This window comes from Pelmatolapia mariae, linkage group LG4 (genome assembly GCF_036321145.2).
Source record: "Pelmatolapia mariae isolate MD_Pm_ZW linkage group LG4, Pm_UMD_F_2, whole genome shotgun sequence".
In the NCBI taxonomy this organism is placed as follows: Eukaryota; Metazoa; Chordata; class Actinopteri; order Cichliformes; family Cichlidae; genus Pelmatolapia; species Pelmatolapia mariae.
Window position 1 is genome coordinate 1,443,759 of NC_086230.1, and position 19,906 is coordinate 1,463,664.

Below are 19,906 nucleotides of genomic sequence, written 5' to 3' on the forward strand. Positions count from 1 at the left end.
ACTGCGTACATTGTATTTCTGGGAAAAATACAGTAAAATATATTTGGTACCACGTATTTGTGTGTTTTGTATACAAACATTCTGAAATCTTTTACAATGCGCTTATGTAGGCCTATGTACTGTCTGTAGTAAGTATAACACTGAACAAAAAAAGGCTTACAGTATGTCATTATGGTGAGTGGAGAAGAAGTGGTCATAGTATTTTACATTAAGCACCTCAGTGTTCAACTGGTTCTTAAATATGTCTATTCATGTGATGGTTTGTGTGTCTCATTTGAAAACAAAATGCCATTTTGACAAGAAATTACATTGTTTTGAATGTAGAGTTTCATTTTGCTGGAGAATTGAAGGGTTTTGCCCATTGCCCACAGTGTTTGATTTGTGTGTAGAGTTCTGACAATATGAGGCATGCTTTCAGGAAATGTGTGTAAACAATTGGGAAAAACTGTAAAACAGCAGATGTAGCTCAATGCACCACTGAGAATGCCTGCTCAATTTCTTTTTAACCTTTTAAGCCCCAAGCCTGCCTCTCCTGCCTTTTGCCCCCGTATCGGGGGCGTTGGGGCTTAAGAGGTTAAGTAAAATAGGAAATTATTGTATGATGAGAATGGACCCGCAGGGCTCAGAGACAGTGAATGCAGACAGGATACAGAGGTCAGAATGCATGCGAATGTTGATTTTGGTAATTTTATTGAATATGGATAAATAATGGAGCAGCATGGTGGCGCAATGATTAGCATTGTTTCTTCACAACAAGGAGCTCCTACCATCTGGCTGGGCACTTTCTGTGTGAAGTTTGCATTTTTTCCCTGTGATTGTGTGGGTTCTCTCTGGCTTCCTCCCACAGTCCAAAGACCTTAATTAGTGGGTTTAGGCTAACTGGTGTTTCTACATTGCCCATAGGTGTGAATGTGACTGTGAATGGTCGGGTGTCTCTCTGTGACAGCGACATACTGGCAACTTGTTCCAGGTGTACCCTACCTCTTCACCTATGTCAGCTGGGATAGGCTACAGCCCCTTCACAACCCTGATAAGGTTAAGTGGAAGAGAATGAATGGTTAAAAAACATCAACAACAAACAAATGTACTGTTAGTATACTATTAGATTAGTTTTTTTAGAAGAATGATTTAATTAAAAATCTTTTAAAGAAGGAAGTAGACAAGGAAAGTTGTTGAGAAAACACAACTTTATTGATCAGTGGATGAACCATAATACATGCACATACAATGATTGGGTAGGAAGCCTTGTTTTGAATGACCACACCTATTGGAAGCAGAGATTGTACAAAGTAGTTGGAGATCCAGACATTCAAGCATCGCGAAGACAAGTTGTGCAGTTTTTGATCAGTGGTCCTCACACGTAGTGCTCAGACAACGACTTAAACCAGTGGTTCCCAAAGTGGGGGGCATGCTTGGACACTGCTAGCATAATGGACAGATTTTTGACGGGGCTCCCACAGAAACACAAAGCAGAAGATGAAGCATCACCAGATATGCTTCCAAACCAACTTCCTTCCAAGCCAAACACTAGAAAATATGATGAAGCATGTGGCTTCACCTGCACAACGGTGGTGCCAAGGTAGGTATCCCCCGAAAGAATTTGTTTTCCCACATTTGTTCATGTTTTTGAACCCCTTTTGCCCAGAGAGGCACGCTTTGAAAACATGTATTAATAGCAATGTTGAATATTCTTACACAGTAAAAATAAAAAAAAATTTCACGTAAAATAATTAGACCATAAAGATGGTTTGTTTTTCTGTTATTTAAGGCTATGTCCACACATACACGGGTATTTTTGAAAATGGAGATTTTCCGTCTTCATTACAAAAAATAATATCTCCATCCCCATGTAAACACAAAAAACGAAGTCAAACGCTGTCAAGAACATGGCAAATCCTAACCATGAAGAAATGTTGATCAATTCTAGAAGCCTGTGAGGGAAAGAGTAAAAAGGTTTTTGTGCACTAAATCTCAGTTTTCCTCGTCCACACGTGAAAGCAAAAACGGACTTGTGAAAATCTCCACCCTGGCAGGAGTTTTTAAAAATCTGTTTTCAGTGATCCGAAACGTGTGGACGAAAGGCCCAAATGCATGTAGATAAAGCTGCGTTTTTTTCAAAAATACCTGTGTAGGTGTGGACGTAGCGTAAAAGAGTTAGTAGTTTATTCTATTGCAACCTGTAATTTATTGCAGTTTACTTTTATTTTTTTTTTGTATTGTTTACAAAAGGGTTGAGGGGTGAAATAAATTGAAATGGAGTTTGAAAACAAAATTTGGGCATGTGTGGTTGGAGGATGTGTTTGTGTGTGTGGGGGGAAGGGGGGGGGGAATTTTCTTGTAAAACAAAGCGGGCCTAGCAAAACACAGTTTGGGAACCACTGACTTAAACTAATAGGGCGAAGAGACACTGAGGCTCTTGCTGCTGCCTTTTTTCTAAAATCATTTGGTGAATCTGAGTTTTTCCTACATAATTTTGTCATAAATAAAAAAGGGACATATGTGACAACACCCTTAATTGCGAATAGTTGTAAACAGAATATGACACAGAAGAGACCTGAAGGCTGGCTTGCAGTGCAGCTGTGGACAGTTTTCTGTTGCCCATGTAGTGCGTGTCAAATACACTACAAATATATTTGATGATATTTACATAGCTATTTTTGTTCACAAATAATTTACCCGTTATGTTAATTTAATACTGTAATATTTAAACTGTTACATTTCAAAGGCTGAGTTCTAAAAAACATCAAAAATGTCTTAATGTCCCACTAAGAGTGAAAGGAAGGATAAAGAAAAGAGAACAGCAGAACTGTTTTAAAAACATATTACGATTACAGCTTTTGGAAGTTTACTTGTAAATGCAAAATAGCACAATTGACAAAACATGACAAACAGCATGTATCTACATTGCAATTATTTGTAAATATTTTTAAAAAATCAGACTATGTTTTGAGTAAAAAAAACAACTAAGCTACACCTCTAAATCTAAAACATGATATATTTCTGTATTTTGTAAAACATTTTCACTGCACAGTCAATCAGTCAATTTAATACATTGTTGAATTGTTATACTTTATGCTGACCCTCCTAAATTTAATAAAAAAAAGAAGAAGAATGGAACAAACAAAAAGGAGAAACATAATGGGCCAGAAAACAAAACTGATGCAGTGGCTTTGACCACTGTTCTTACATCTCTTACATCTCCTGTAATATAACAATCCTCAGTTATATCAATGAATGTATTGAAAGCAAATAGAAAAATATATATATCTAGGTGAAAGACCAGCATGAGTCAATATCTTAAGTTTCTATTGTTTATTGTTTTCGTTCAGATACCTTATCATAATTAACTTAAACCCACAGACAGTGATTTCTTTTCATTTGTAAATTTGCAGAGATGCAAATGCATTGCAGAATTTTTTATTTTTTTTTAATATATTTTGTCTCGCTTAAAAGAAAAAAAAATGTTAGTACAGAAATGAATTACATTTGTGGAGCACTCATCTGGCTGTCATGAAATGGTAATGTATAATTACAAGCTGATTATGATTTGTAATTACTTTTAGTCCAACAGATCAGTATTGCAGGATGTTACAGTAATCAGTTATTTGGTAAGGTGTAACGTGTGTTTTTGCTTAATGTTAAAACAGTAGCAGCTCTCAGCTAACTTCGAGGGGGAAGCTGAGAAGGAAGACTGAATGTGTGGAATGTATGTGCTGCCTTTGTGTCTTGTCCCTGTTTATTTTGTTCTCAGAGCATAGATAACCAAACCAACATGTCCAGCAGAGCTTAACAACTTAAAAAAAATGTAAAGGTCTTATAATGGAAATAAAGATCCGAGTAAAGAGTTGGGATCTTTTTTCTGTTCTGTTGGATGGTTGAGTATAGGTTGGAGGTGTTGCTAATAGGGTGCAAAGCGACTGTAGCCTCCTCGATATATACTAGCCTGGAGGGAAGACAGCACCAGCCCCATATCATCACCATGGCTCCGAGTTTTGGCATCTGTCAGTGGGGCAAATGCATTCTGAAACACACACAAGCACACACACAGACACATATGGCCACACCGTCATACAAGTGGAGTTATATAAACGCATGAGAGAAAGCAGAAACACACATATTCATAGAAACATCAAAGTACACAAATAAACACAGAAACAAACATACACACAAAAACACTTGTTAGCCTCACCGACTTCTGCACAAACTACAACATTACAGTTTTCCAGTGCAAACCCATTAGATGAAAAGACTTGAGCAAGCGCAGTGATACACTGCATGTCAGGGGAGCATGCCAGCAGCTACGCGAAAAAAAAAACAGTCAACAACAATATGAGAAAGTGAAAAGAAAAATGAAAGTAAAGAAACTGGGAATGGCAAACTAGTGTTTATTGATGATGTGATGCAGGACAGAAGCAGCAGAATGAATTCAGAGGTGTTCTGAGACAGACTGTCTGCTCAAATCCAGCTAAATGCAGTCAAAATGATTGGGTGGTGTTTAATAGCAACGCACACGTTTATTAAGCAAAGAAATGGGAGATTTTTGAATGGCCAAATCAATCACCTGATCTTAAACAACTGAGCATGCACTTCAGACAGAAAGACCCAAAGACAAACAGCAACTGAAAGCCGCTGCAGTGAAGGCCAAGCAGAGCATCAAAAGGAGGAAAACCAGCATCTGGTGATGTCCATGTGTTCAAGACTTCAGGCCTGATTTCCAGCAATTGGTTTTCAACCAAGTATTAGAAATAAACATTTCACATTTTTTGAACGTTTTCACTTATTTAATTTGTCCAATGACTTTTGAGCCCCTGAAATGAAGGGATTTAAAAGTTGTCTCTGTCCAAATATACACTACCAGTCAAAAGTTTGGAGCATCCTCTCATTTAAGGTTTTTCTTTATTTTTACTACTTTCTACATTGTAGGTACAAACTGAAGATATCAAATATGTGAAACAAGATATGTTGAATTATGTAGCTATGAAAAAAATTATAAATGACTCTAAACATGTCTCTCACTGACCTTCACCTATGAAATGGTTTCACCTCACAGGTGTGCTTTGTCAGGGTTCATTTGTGGAATTTCTTGCCTTCTTCTTATTTGTGTTGTGTTGTGCAGAATTCAGGTTGGTGCACAGCTGACAGCCCTGTTTGACAACTGTTAGAATTCATATGATGTCAAGAATCAATCAGCTAAGTAAACGACAGTCCATCATTACTTTAAGAACTGAAGGTCAGTCAGTCTGGGAAAATGTTAAAACTTTGAATGTGTCCCCAAGTGCATTTACCTCTGCTGCTGAGGATAACTTCATCCGAGTCACCAGCCTCAGAAATCACAAGTCAACAGCAGCTCAGATTAGAGTCCAGAAAAATGCCACACAGAGTTCCAGTAGCAGACACATCTCTACATCAGCTGTTCAGAGGAGACTGTGTGAATCAGGCCTTTGTGGTCAAATAGCTGCTAAGAAACCACGACTAAGGAAAAGCAACAAGCAGAAGAGATTTGTGTGGGCCAAGAAATACAAGGAACGGGCATTAGACCATCTTTGCTTTGCAATTTAATTTTATTTGTACAGCGCCAAATCACAACAACAGTCGCCTCAAGGTGCTTTATATTGTAAGGTAGGCCCTACAATAATACATACAGAGAAAAACCCAACAATCATATGACCCTCTATGATTGTAAGATAAGTGGCAACAGTGGGAAGGAAAAACTCCCTTTTAACAGGAAGAAACCTCCGGCAGAAACAGGCTCAGGGAGGGCCGCGACTGGTTGGGGAGAGAAGGAAGCCAGGACAAAAAAAAAGTCCAAACCAAAGACCTCAAATTTGGCCTGATGAGTCCAAATTTAAGATATTTGGTTCCACTAGCTGTGTCTTTGTGTGACAAACAAAAACAAACAAATCAACAAGGAGTTAGAGTTCAAAAACAGGGCAAACGGGAGCTCAGAAAACAACTCAAAACACCCAAACCAAGGAATAAAGTTCATGACAGGTGCAGGAGACCAGGAAACAGTCTTGAAAAGGTTCAGGGGGCCAGCCCGGAGGTTGACAGCCCCAGAGTCCAGAATATAGTTCAGGAGGTCAACCACGAAGCCAGCGGCAGTGACAGAGCAGATCCAGAGGCCAGCCGCGCAGAAGGCAGCGGAAGCGATGCAGTTCAGGAGGTCATCCACGACAGCAATGATGTCCAACCAATGGCCTGGAAAGTGGCTGGCGACGGTGACATGCAGTCCGGACAGGACGGGGACGTGCAGGCCGGACAGGGTGAGGCAGGACCAGACGGCACGGAGACCTCTGGTGCAGACGAAGCAGGACCAGATGGCGGCATGGTAACCACAAGCGACGGAATTGGTGGTGGCACTGCAGGCGGCAGTGTGGAAACTGCTGGAGGTGGCACGGCAGCCGACGGCGTGAAAACCGCAGATGGTGGCTGACCGGACTCACCAGAGCCATCAGCGAACCCGAGGAGGTCATGGCCGGGCTCACCAGAGCCACCAGCGAAACCTCCAACAGAGACAAATGGCTGGAGCGGCCCCTCAGGCCCTCTGGCAGGAACAGAAGACAGCTAGGGCGACTCCTCGGACCCTCCAGCGGAGACAGAAAGCTGGACGGCCCCCTCGGACCCTCCAGCGGAGACAGTCAGCTGGAGTGATTCCTCTGACCCTCCAGCGGAGACAGAAGGCTGAATGGGCCCCTCGGACCCTCCAACGGAGATACACGAGGGCTGCCGCGGTTCTTCAGAACCCTCGGCTGGAACAGATGAAGGCTGGTGCAGTTCTCCAGAACCCCCAGCGGGAACAGACGACTGGACGGGCCCCTCGGACCCTCCAGAAGAAACAGAAAATGTTTCTTCTGCAGGCGGAGCTAACAGCTGAGCTGTGAACAGTGTAGATAACTGAGCAGGTGGCAGAGCAGATGACTGAGCAGGTGAAAAACAGTCTTTTAAATAAACAGGTGCTAGCTTAATAAACTCTCGATCAAAAATTTTCTGCTCAGGAATGATTACAGAAGCAGGTGTACTTTCACCGGCAGTCTCAGCATAAACTGGCTGGTGAGCAGCACAGTCCAGAGGTGAAGCCATACCAACAACAGTCTCTTGAGGTGTAATGTTAACTCGGACTGACACAAAGGCATTGGGAGCAGGTTTAAACAAATGGCCGTGAAGCACTAAACTTTGCTTGATCCATAAGCTCTGCGACACTAAGTCCCAGTTCTTTAGCCATTTTACTTATGTCAGGTGGCACTTTATTGCCGGTTCTATTTGCTAGCTGAGGCATGGAAAATGTCATAGGCTGAGAGACTGCCGGAGAAACATTAGGAGTCCTAGACAATCCGGCAGCCACGGAGGCTGGCTGGAACACTAAACAGTTCATAGGAGGTGCAGGACTTACTGTCTCTGAATTAACCGATTCAGGCAGAATAGAGTCCTCTGAGTGAAAAACAGTCTTGCTAACAGTGAAAGAAATTGCAGAAGGTTTGGAAATAGAATGCTTGACGGGGCGTGCAATAAATTCAATTCAATTCAATTCAATTTTATTTATATAGCACCAAATCACAACAACAGTCGCCTCAAGGCGCTTTATATTGTACAGTAGATCGTACAATAATAGATACAGAGAAAAACCCAACAAGCATATGACCCCCTATGAGCAAGCACTTTGACGACAGTGGGAAGGAAAAACTCCCTTTTAACAGGAAGAAACCTCCGGCAGAACCAGGCTCAGGGAGGGGCGGGGCCATCTGCTGCGACCGGTTGGGGTGAGAGAAGGAAGACAGGACGAAAGACATGCTGTGGGAGACACATAAACAGTCACTTTCTCCCATGAATGGGGTGTGCTCGGTCGTTCTGGAGTGGCGGCAGCGTGAACGCCGGTTACTCCAGGAAGGGGGAGGAGGCGAGCCGCAAACCCTCCAGCTGACAGGGCCGCAAATCCTCCAGCTCTTCACACTGGAACGGTTCTCCAGAACCTCCAGCGGAAACGCCATCCTGCTGTGGCAAACGCAGCTGCTTCACAGTGAGCTCCGTCTGCTGCTGCTGCGTCAGCCTGGAGAGAGAGATAGCAAGCTCACTGGCTCTGACGTGCTCCCTCCAAGCTGCTATGGTGCTGCCCAGATTAATGTTCAAGGAGACTTGATGAAGCTGAGGGTTGGTCTTAATCATTGCCTCCACCGTGCTCAGTCCCACAGACATAGCCTGTAAGCTTTCGGCCTGAGAGATGCAGTCCAGCAAATGATCCAACCTCTCCATTTCTGGCATCAAACTCCGAGGCAAAACAGTGTATAGGAATTTCTTTCACTTATGCATTAATCACATTATTTTATTGTAATGCCTTGGTGCCACTGGATTTTAACATGTCTGACACCCATACTGTAAGACAAATGGTGGGGGTCTAGTTAGGAAGTTGGGGGAGGCAGACCACTTCACAGGAAGAGTCTTTTGTCTCTGCAAGGACTCTGGGAAGGTGTGAAACAGCTGTGTACTGCCTTTTGTTCATGGAGAAAGTATTTAACTGAGAGACACACTACTCTCAGTGAGACTCTGCTGTCCCTGCCCCGCGGACATGCAAGCCCTCCACAAGCTTGTTTGTATGTCTTTGTGTGTTTGAATTAAAGAATGTTAGCTACCGCTCACCGCTCGTCTGCAGGCTTTATTTAAGTGGGAAAAACTTCCACAACAGAATGGCGCTGTGAGCAGGGTGGTCCGTGTGGTCGCTGAACAACGGTTCCGTGGATGGGCTGATCACCCCTGAGGGAAAAGGTACCTTTGTCCTACCAGCTGTTGAAGCAAAGGAAATGGAGGAGTCACGGAGCCGTGTGTTTCAGTCACCACCGAGACCATCAACTTTGGGGGGACTCCTGCAGATGGGTGAGTTGTAGCTAACTTGTATACAGTCATGGAGAGTTTTTTGTCTGGCCGAGGGGGGGAACGCTGGCCGACTCCGGAGTTCGAGTCTCCGGGAGGAAAATCCTGGTGGTTTGAGGCCCCAGGCTTGTGTTGGGTACGGTCCATCACAAGGACATTGGCTCGAGCGCGCTGTTGGGGAGAAGCCGGCCCAGACCTGTGTTCGGTCCAAGTACGTCACAGGGACAGCGGTTCGGGTACACTGTCGGAGTCCATTTCTGCATACTATAGTGCACGGAGTGGCGGTGTTCGTTCCTTGGTCCGTAGAAGGCAAGGGCCTCACGGGGGACGCCTCGTGTAGTAAAATGGGATCTAGATCCAGTAGAGCGGCAGGCCTTCCACCAGGCGGCCAGGGACAAAACTCAATGCGTGACTGTATGGTAAGAACTGAGTAAATGTGTGGTGTGTAAGATTGTAGAGAATGGTTGTGTGGGAAAAGATTGTGTGTGTAAAAACAGTGAAAATGGGGTTAAAAAAAATGTTGAAAATGGGGAACAAAAACAAGGAAAACAAGAAAAAAAAAGAAAAAAAAAAGAGAGGAGTGTAGAAATGTGTGCAAAAGTTGTTTCCAACTAGCGGGAGAGGGTGGTACTGCAGACCACCAGCTCCCCTAGGGTGGACACACAAAAATTTATTTTTTAGCAGACTTGATGAAAATAAGCAAAATAGGAAGAGGGTTTAGTGATTTTCAGTGTAGAACAACTACAATCTCTCTGGGTTTTTAAGAAAGGGGACTTCAGAACCAGAGAGGGGAGACATGTTGTTTTAAGCAATGAGAAGAATGATCAAAATGTCTCAGTGTGTCACTTGCAGGTGAAGAGCAGACCCGGATCAATTTTCCACGTTCAGCAGTCGGGAAAAATTATAGGTCAACACCATTAGAAACACTCAAACCAAGTTTTGGCTGAATTGTTTTACAGCTTAACTTCCATGTCTTTGTCACCCTGAGAACACAAGCTCCAAGAATCTCTCCCTGAAGACAAGAAATGCAGTTCCAGAACAACGAGATGGATATCAAGAGCTCAGAGCAGTGTCCTGAGCAGTGAAGAAAAGGTCCAGCAGCAGCAGCAGCAACAGCTGTGCAAGACAGCGACAGCAAGGAGAAAAATGGCATCATCATGACTGGATGGATGGATGTGCATTTCCAACGAGCTGCAACTTCACTGTGTGTGAATGGACTTTTGAAAAGACTGTCGGAGTTGGACATTTGCCACCTTTGGAGCAAAATGGCAAGATGAGACAGTGGAAACACAGGACAAAGCTGAAAGACAACTGACTCTCACTGGACTGCTGCAAAGGGGGAGAGATGAGATGAGACCACAGTGGAAGGAGCAGGGGAGAACATGGCTGTTTTAGTGTGGGAACTGAAATTTGGGTTTAGGAAACTGGGAAGAAAAAACGACTGCCTTGCGTGGAGAATTGAAAAGTGTCTGGAGCACCGCAAAGAGGAGAGGTACACAAAATTACACAAACAGAAAATGCATTAATCCTACTAACACAAACACACATGCGATGAAGCTCATGAAGACCAAATAGCATTTTAAGCATGCATTGCTGTCACCATCATCTTGTCCGGTTCACTTAGTGGGTTAAGAAGTGATACATAGACTAGTGAACTAGTATTATTTTGGGGAAGGATGATTGAATCATAGAAGGGGTGAACAGAATGCTGCAGGGGGTCAGATGAGTGGGGACTAGTAGATTATTGAGTTTCTGGTTTCTGATGTGTGGGGGAGGTCTTATCATAACACACATCTGGTTACATGGGGGAAACAAAACTCATTATCTAATAGAATATTGTTGTGTGAGGTGTGTGACTGGTGAATGAAAGTTTTGGGGATTTTGCATTTTATTTTGGTACCACTTTGAAACTGCCAATTAGTTTTGTTTTGATCTATAATTCAAGAGAGTATGCTTAGACAACTTCTAAAACAAGGCCTTCATATTTTTTGATTTTTAACAGTGCACTGAGGCAATTTGGCAATTTTCTCTTTTCAAGCAGGCCTGCAAGATCGGGATCGAAAGCGCTACACAACATGTTGAACAATCGCAAGTGAGTTTCTCCAAAAATTAAAATGGGCTCGGGAGAAAGCCACGTATTTGGGACAATCAGAAAACAAGTCCCTGCCAAAAAGGATTCAGCGAGGTAATCCAGTCTAAATTATTTTTCTTTTTGAAATGACGTCATTGCTGGCAGTAGAAACTTATTGCGTCACGAGAGGTTCTACTGTCAGCAAATAAAAAATGGGGACTGACTGGACTGACAAAAGCTTTTACTGACTGACTATGCAAGATTGCACCTCCACCTTGACCTGACAAAAGGGTGGATGTATGTATGTTTCTTTTTACAGCAGCAGAAAGGTGACAGTAACAGGATGCATGACCTTTGGGCCGTGCTGACTTAACCTTTTAACTGCCACTTTCTGTGCCTTTGTGAATTTACCAGGGGTGTGTTATTCATGACCTTGTATTGTTTACAGTGCAGAGGTCACTGTGGGAAAGTGTGCATAAAGATGCGCTGCGCTAACATCTATTTTTCCACAGCAGAGGGCTAATCATATGATCCAATCACATGATTTACAGCAGGACACACCGCTGGCTAATGTTTTGCCTTTTCTTAAGACAGGGCCTGGAGTGAAACTACTCCAGGGGAGAATCCCTGGGGAATTTTTAAGAGACAATGCACAACTTCATTGTGCATGTCTAATTGTGCTAAGCTGACATAGGGCAAAAGAGGGTTTTCCGTGGAAGCTTTCATTTTTAAATTACAGAGACCGTGACATGAGGGATATGGAAGGATTGACGCAGATACAGACCACGACCGGGAGAGAACGCTTCAACGGGACCAGTGAGAAGCAGGGACCATCTGCAGGACAGCAGACAAACGACAGTGGGCTGCACCACTGGGCTTCCAAAGGATTGTCACGAGGAGATTTTGAACAGCAAAATCTTAAATAAAATGAAAGTTTTCTACGTTGACGTTGAGGAAGACAACTAAGGTGTACGACGTGCTCTGCTCCTAATCTACAGCCGCGTTGGAATGGAAATCGAGGGATGGAGAGAGCATGCCAAGCTCCAAAGGTGACAGCACAGAGGGAGATCAGCGTTGGAATTACAACTCTGTAAATTGCACAGACACCAGGAGCCATGATCGGGAACTGATGACCATCTAATGCTTTTTCACTTTGCCATGCAAAGTACTTTGACACTCTGGAAAAGACCTTTCCTCTGTATCATTGTTGTTGCCATTAGCATGTGAGAGCTTAGATTGGGGGGAAGTTTAAAGATGAACAAAGGGTGGTGGGAGACCAGTGAAGTTAGGATACACAGTGTGAAACTCCTTTAAGTGTAAAATAATGTTGATGTGATATACAGAATGTTGGGAAAGAAATTCTGGTTTTAATGTGATTCTTGATTTGAGAATCAAAGGGTGGGATTGTATAGGAATTTCTTTCACTTATGTATTAATCACATTATTTTATTGTAATGCCTTGGTGCCACTGGATTTTAACATGTCTGACACCCATACTGTAAGACAAATGGTGGGGGTCTAGTTAGGAAGTTGGGGGAGGCAGACCACTTCACAGGAAGAGTCTTTTGTCTCTGCAAGGACTCTGGGAAGGTGTGAAACAGCTGTGTACTGCCTTTTGTTCATGGAGAAAGTATTTAACTGAGAGACACACTACTCTCAGTGAGACTCTGCTGTCCCTGCCCCGCGGACATGCAAGCCCTCCACAAGCTTGTTTGTATGTCTTTGTGTGTTTGAATTAAAGAATGTTAGCTACCGCTCACCGCTCGTCTGCAGGCTTTATTTAAGTGGGAAAAACTTCCACAACAACAGTTTGCGGGGTCCATGTTCTGACCGCAATCTGTGGAGTATGATGTGCAGGCAGGATTAGTAGTAAGAAGGAGCCAATATGCAGACTCACGGAGGTGGAAGGTAAACTCAAACGTAATAAACTAAAGATTTATTACAAAACACAACAAAAACTAAACTGAAAACTCTGGGTTGACGACCTAGGCACCCTAACAGCAGCAACATGCCATCCCATCCGGTTTGCGTTTAGTTGGACCATTATTTATTGTTCAACAGGACAGTGACCCCAAACACACCTCCAGGCTGTGTAAGGGCTATTTAACCAAGAAGGAGAGCGATGGAGTGCAGCACCAGATGGCCTGGCCTAAACAGTCACCTGACCTAAACCCAGTGGAGATGGTTTCCGATGAGATGGAGAGCAGAGTGAAGGCAAAAGGACCAACAAGTGTGCTGAGCACTGGGAATTGGGAACTCCTTCAAGACTGTTGGAAACCATTTCAGGAGACGACCTCATGAAGCTCATGGAGAGAACGCCAAGAGTGAGCAAAGCAGTAATCAAAGCAAAGGGGGCTGTTTGTCAATAGTCATGAAACTAAAGAGTGAATGAGACACTAAATGAGACAGTGTGTCCAGACTTTTGACAGGTAGTGTATATGATATTTAGACATAAATTCAGGTAATAAAAATCTCTGTACACAAGGAGTCGTTGTTGTGTGGGAATGTGATCACAACCTTCCATTGCGGTAAGAGTGATTGGCATGAACGTCATGATACGTTTTGGGGCTTTTTAACGATTTCTTTGAGCTGTTCTTTTTGTTCTTTGTGTGTGTGTGCTTGTTTGTTTGGGTTTTTTGGCTGTTTTTTGTTTTTTGCTGTACCTAATGGCATCAATGTTTTGGTGGGAAGTGTCAGCAAGAAATACGTTTGTACCAAACAAATTCATCAGTTCAATGTTTCTTTAATTTTTAAAGAATAAAATAACAGATACGTTTATAGTTTGTAATTTGCCAAAATGAAATGTATCGTAGGTCAGTCTTACCATAGCACCAATGCTGAATGTGGTTACTGGAGAGAGTGTGTGGCTGTAAGGGTCGGCAGCATATACTCGTCCGTAACTGCAAAGACACAAAAAAACATAACAAAACAAAACAAAAAACAAAATGAGTGATAACAATGGATGATGAACCCAAATTGTGGCAGTCCAACAAAGTTAATACCTATTAATTGTTTATTCCTTGTTTTACTTAACAAAAAGTTTGATTGAATATATTTATGAAGGTAGGACATTGTTTCTTTAATGAAAACGCTTTTATGAGAAAATCAAGAAATCAAAAATTTCTTTAAAGTGTTGAGAGATAAAAGCCATTTTAGTGCATTTAAATATTCTATGAGGGTGGGTATGGTTTTTGGTAACTTCACATGTGCTGAAAAACCCCATGTCGTCAGATGTCTGGGTTCAGTCATCTTTTCCCTCTCTATCCTTGTTGCTCATAGAAGTTGGTTTTATTTCTTCACAAAACTCTTTGAAAATAGCAATGTAGAAAATGGTTTGTCTTCTTGGGAGTATGAAGGTAGACATTTGATGTTATCACAACAAATTATGAGAAGATTCTAATGTGGATTTATTAACCTGGCTGCGGCACAAGAAACTAAATACTATATAAATAGTTTATAAGTATTTAGCTGTGTAGATATGTTGTGGTACATTTTAGTTTTAATTTTATGTCTGTAACATCTGTTTACACATCTGTTCTATTTATCAATCTTAAGAGTTAAAGAGTCTAAAGAAAATGTCACATTATAAAGTTAAAGTGCTTTCTTAAGTAATTTCAGCTCCTTTCTTAATGCCATGATGGCATTAAGAAAGGAGCCTACATTTTTAAATAACCAAAGAACATATCAAAGAACAGTGAAAAAGTGGCCTCTCTATTTTTAGACACATACAGATTGTAGCTGCAGCATTTATTCCTACCAAGCATCAACACTGCAGCCAGCTAGGCCTACTTTACACTGCTACTCCTAGTCAACTCATAAACGGGGCCGATCCGGGGCCAAGGCCTGTGCCCATAACTGAGTTGATTTGCAGAGCAGTCCAGTGGTTGGTGTGATTAGAAGTTAATCCTGATTAGTTGTGGACATTGCTACTCACCATGCAGCTCCCCCAGCACACATACTTAGGTCAAATGCAGAGCTGTGCTGTCTTATCTCACATCCCAGAATGCTAGCACATCGTCTGTGTGTGTGTGTCTGTTTGTGTGTTTGTATTTGTGTGACCAAACACATGTGAGTGCACTAAGCCTCAGCTACGACACAAATTCAAATGGAATTCGAGTCAAATGCAAAGTTTAAAGTGACCCTGAGGTGAAAAGATAAGCACAGAAACAAGTTTTTCAACAGATTTATAAATTTTTTAGGCACTTGGTCATATGCATGATGTTTTCTGATCCACTGTTTTTAATGCACAGAGTTATACAACTTTAAAAACTTCTAAAATATCCCAGAGTGATGGCCTCTTTGTTATTTTGCAAAACCAATTCCCTGTTTTACTATTCCTAATGGGTTTAACCTTCATTTGGGCAGCAAACCTTTGTTTGTTTGCTTCTTTTATTCTTTCAAAGATCACTCTGGTGTCTATTTGGGATAGTCAAGTTAGAGCCACCTGAATGCCAGTGTCAAGCTTTGTAGATAATACAGACTGTCTGGAGAATGACAAGGACCCAGAATGCAGACAACTTAAGCGAACTGAATTGAACTGAATTAAATAAAAGAAGAGTTGTTTATTTAGGCTTGTGGCAGAGAGTACAGGGGGAAAAACTTAAGCCCTTTTCCATTAGTACCTACTCGGGTCAACCCACTGCGGATCAACGCGACTTGACTCGGACCGACTGGTTTTCCATCCCATGAGTACCTTGTTTGTGTGGTTGTCATCATAGCAACGTGTCTGCATGTCCGGCGGCATAATTAATATGTGACATGATAGCTACAACAAAGGTGGACATCGATGCAAATATATACCTGGTGCTTGGTCTGTAGCTTTTCGTCACACTCAGGCAAACCCATTGCCGAGTTTCAAAAATGGTGTTTTTTTGAACAAGGCACTCTCATGACTCATCGAGTGACACTACTGACCAGCCAATTGGTGTCGTGGAGTCTGACGATGCCATATTTTAGTACCTGTTTGGCTCGCTTGGATACCCAGCTGAGCAGGTACTAAAAAAGTACCTGGTAATGGAAAACCCTGCAAACCATGCCGAACGGTGCCGAGTTGATCAGAGTAGGTTCTAATTGAAAAGGGGCTATAACGTCCATATAGTAAACTATATGATACTATTGTTATTATAAAAGCTAAAACATACAAGGAAATTTTACACACTGACAAGAGCTAAGGGAAAGAAAGCATCTATAAATAAACAGGGTGAGGGGCAGAGATGAGACACCTGGTAAACACATTTAAACTAAATCAGAACAACAAGACTTGGGGAAAGTAAAATTAGACACCAAGCATAAGAGTGTCAGGGACCTGGATCTGAGCGACCCAGGGTCCCTGAGCAGTTATGGACTTGTATTATATTATATGTGTTTTTGGTGTTGCTGTCCCTCGTTCTCCCTGCTTGCAGGCATATGTGTGTATGTGTGTGTGTGTGGGTGTGTGTGTGGATGCAGGTGTATCTGGGAGCACCTGTTTACAGGCACCTTCAGGCCTGGTGGATGTGGCCCTGCCAGGTGGTTGGCCACACCTGAAGACCATCACACACGTGCAGCTGATCAAGCCTCGTCGGAGGAGCTACTTAAGAGTGTGGTGGAGCTCTCCCTGACGCTGGATCATTGCGTGACTTCACGTTAGTCTCTTGGCCAGTTAGGTTAGGTTGTCTGCTGCATTGTGGTGTTTCTGACAGCTGCCTCTTTGTTATTCCCCAGGAGGAGTGTGGAGACGAGAGGGCAGCAAGCACGGGGTGCTCAGACACTGAGAAGCGGAGACAGGAACACTAACACTGGGAAGAGGACATGTCACGGGAGTTGGGAACGCACTGGGGATTTATTGTTATTTTCCATGCACTGTAAATAAATGCACTGTTGCATCAAAGAGTCCAGCATTTTGGTCCTCCTTTCCCCACATCCCCACGGTTGGCCAGCGCTAACTGTGACAGAGAGACTATGACTAATAAAGAAAAACAAGAATTAAAGAAACAGATCACAGAGTAAAATTAAAACCTGAGAACAAAATGCAAGGAACACAGGGAAGTTAACTAAGTTACCAAAAACTGAAGGACTGAACACTCAACTACAAAATAAGCAGAATCCAAAGCTATGCTAAACATAAGAACACATCAAATGTCCAGCCGATTACCTGCCTCTCACTACATGAAAGTCCCTCTCTGCAACTAAACTAGCAACTAAAGGTCAATACAAGAACACAGCTTAGAATGAAATTGAAAATAATATAAAGGACAAAGGACCAACTCCTGGTTGATACAGCAGTACACCAGGAATCAGAATCAGAGCACTTTATTAATCTAGAATGAAATTATGTAAAGGAGTCTATGACCTGAGGACTGACTAGACTGACTACAAAAAAGCCTACAGGTTAACACGTCACACATGGATATTGGAGTGCTTGGCACTGTACAAGGCTAATAATGCTCTAATAACATTCATCAGGAACTAATGTAACAGTGAAAAATAACATTGGAGGCAAACTCCAAGGCAACTTCACAAGTTGCCAGGTGCACTGTCCCCACTGCTGTCCCAGATATTTAAACCCTAGTGTGGCTTGTTAAAGATTTCTGACCCACTATTAATCATGTGCGTCATCACATGACCTATGGTATGAAGAAACACCTGTAGGCTGATAAGAAAAACAATGAAAATACACAACATGAGGTGAGAGGAGGAGGAAAAAAGCTCCACCCAGACTGAGCTCCTAATGGGAGAACAGTTTGAGAACAGAAAAAACACCTCAGCACAAAAAAGCACATGACTCTTCATTAGTGGTGGGCAGATCAATCCAAATATCGACTGTATCGATACCAAGTTGGCATCGGTATCGGATCGATACTAGCGTGGTGAGATTGATTCTTTACTTTAAGTTCCGTTCTTGTTTGCAGTGCTGTGCTTTCGGCACAGACGAAACAGCCAGGTCACTGGACTCGCCTCCACTTTGCTCCCCCTCCCCCCTCTTGTGCTAAGATGTTGCACTGTCACATGACGTGACTTGGGGGTTAAGTTGTTTACATATTATTTATATTTTCACCAGTTGTTTTTGTTGAGAATTTTAATTGTAATTTTTGTATTATAGTTTCTCAACAGTACTCGTTTGTTTTAATTTGTTTACTGGTTTGTGTGCCCTTTTTAAGATTTCTCTAAAAAAAAAAAGAATTTATAACTGTAAACCACCACAGCAGACCCGATGGCATTTTCATGCTTTGAAGCATCATTTATTCTTACAATAATCACACTGTTGCTGTAACAGTACATTTAACGGCTGCAGCTCTCCTGCTGCCAGCCGTACACATCACCACCAACAGCAACAACAACAAAAGCAGAGCATTGTAGATGCCGTGCAGGTTAGTCCATCTCACCTGCAGCGGCATCGCAGACCACCCACCGCCACAATACTAAAGCATTTTCTATTTAATTATAAACTTTGTCCTAATTATGTCCTGGGTTTTAACTATTTAATAATAAAAAAGGAAACATCACAAAAAACACTTAAGGTCATGAAAATTAATTGAGATTTAGCAATTCAATGACGCATCCACCTTATTTATTGAAAAGTATTGGTATAGGCGATACTGGCCCGTATTTACTTGGTACTCGGATCTATACCAAATATGCCGTATCACACACCACTAATCTTCATACACCATAGAAACACATGACAAGCAACAGGGGTGGGTATGGGGTGAGAGTGAGCCGGTGTAGACAGCGCATCTTGTCCTGCAGCATATCTGCGCTGGTCCAGTCGACTGCAATCTTCCCCGGGAGGGGACAAGCATCGAAGGCATTTGGAGGGGGGGGGCTGCATGATGATGGTGGTTATGTTGTTTAGGACGAACAGACTGCATCAGAATTTTACAGTTCTTCTTAATGTCCATCACTGGTCTGCAGGTGTGTCAATTTCCTGTTGAAGAGCCTGTTGAGTTTCTCAGAGATCTTTCCCATATTGCGTTCCATAAGAACAGTCTGAGTACTCATAGCTCATCGCAGTGCTTCGATCATAGCAGCTAGCCTTGTGGCGTTTTGAACAGCTGTAACCGCTTTCTTCAATTTCCGATAAACCAGGGCTAAGCCAGCTCCAATCAGCAAGAACCCAGTTATCATGGTTCCCAATAGGTAGACGTCTTCGATATCCTCAATAGACAGTCCCGCTAGGCACACGACACGTCACTTCTGCCACCTATCCATCGTGTATCCAACAGGAAACATCCCTCCAGGACAATTGGGCTCTCCCGAACCCAGACTTCTCGTCAAGAAGAGAGTGTCAATTGCATTAAGGGACCAGTTGATCAAATCCATAATTCTACTTTAGGCATTAGAGAGCAAAAACGAGACAGAGAGGCTTTCTGAGGGTTAGAGTTAGACGAGACTAGACAAGGACATAGAAGCCAAGCAGGAAAGATAGGAGAGAGAGAAAGATGCGACCGCCTCCGTCAACAGCCAAGAGAGACTGTACCTAAGTAGTTAAGAAATTAGCAGCAGTACCTAAGAAAGTACCTAAGAAATTAGCAGCATGCACATCTGAAAAGGCACCATCAATGCTGAAAGGTATATACAGGTTTTAGAGCAACATAGCAACATATGCTCTCATCCAGATGATGAGGAGGGCTTGCATATTTTCGCAAGACTATGCTAAATTGTGTAATGCACCTATTAATGCCATGGTTGGCAGTCCCTGCCGGTCAAACTGCAGTGTGTTGTTGTGCTTTGTGTTTTTGTTTATGTCTCCCCTCCCGGTTCCCTGCCTCCTCCTTTGTGTGTGTATGCGTGTGTTCCGGCACGCCTATGAGTGGGCTTCATCTGGCCTGAGGAGTTTCCACGTGGAAGCCTGCCACACCTGTCGGCTATCTGATCTCACTAGATGCTGCTGATTACCTTCATCAGCGGCCAGTACTTTACTGGGCGGCTGAGCATCAGTCGAAGCTGGACGGTTGAGTTGTCGAGTTAGTCCCCAGCTCGTGTTGTTTCCCC

At 42.7% G+C, this 19,906-nt stretch overlaps 1 protein-coding gene across 5 annotated transcripts in view; it reads right to left on the reverse strand.

Moving 5' to 3' along the window:
* Positions 1-1,199: 1,199 nt before the first annotated feature.
* The window catches only part of rbfox1 (RNA binding fox-1 homolog 1), a 147,884-nt gene continuing 129,177 nt past the window's right edge, over positions 1,200-19,906 (reverse strand). For 4 of the 5 annotated variants that reach the window (XM_063471054.1, XM_063471052.1, XM_063471051.1 and 1 more), the window contains 2 exons: positions 13,758-13,833; positions 1,200-4,021 (listed from right to left, as the gene is read on the reverse strand). In XM_063471054.1, the coding sequence (XP_063327124.1) occupies positions 3,899-4,021; positions 13,758-13,833 (199 nt within the window). In that variant the 3' untranslated portion in view covers positions 1,200-3,898. The remainder of the gene's footprint in view (positions 4,022-13,757; positions 13,834-19,906) is intronic. The other variant, XM_063471053.1, reaches the window with a different exon arrangement.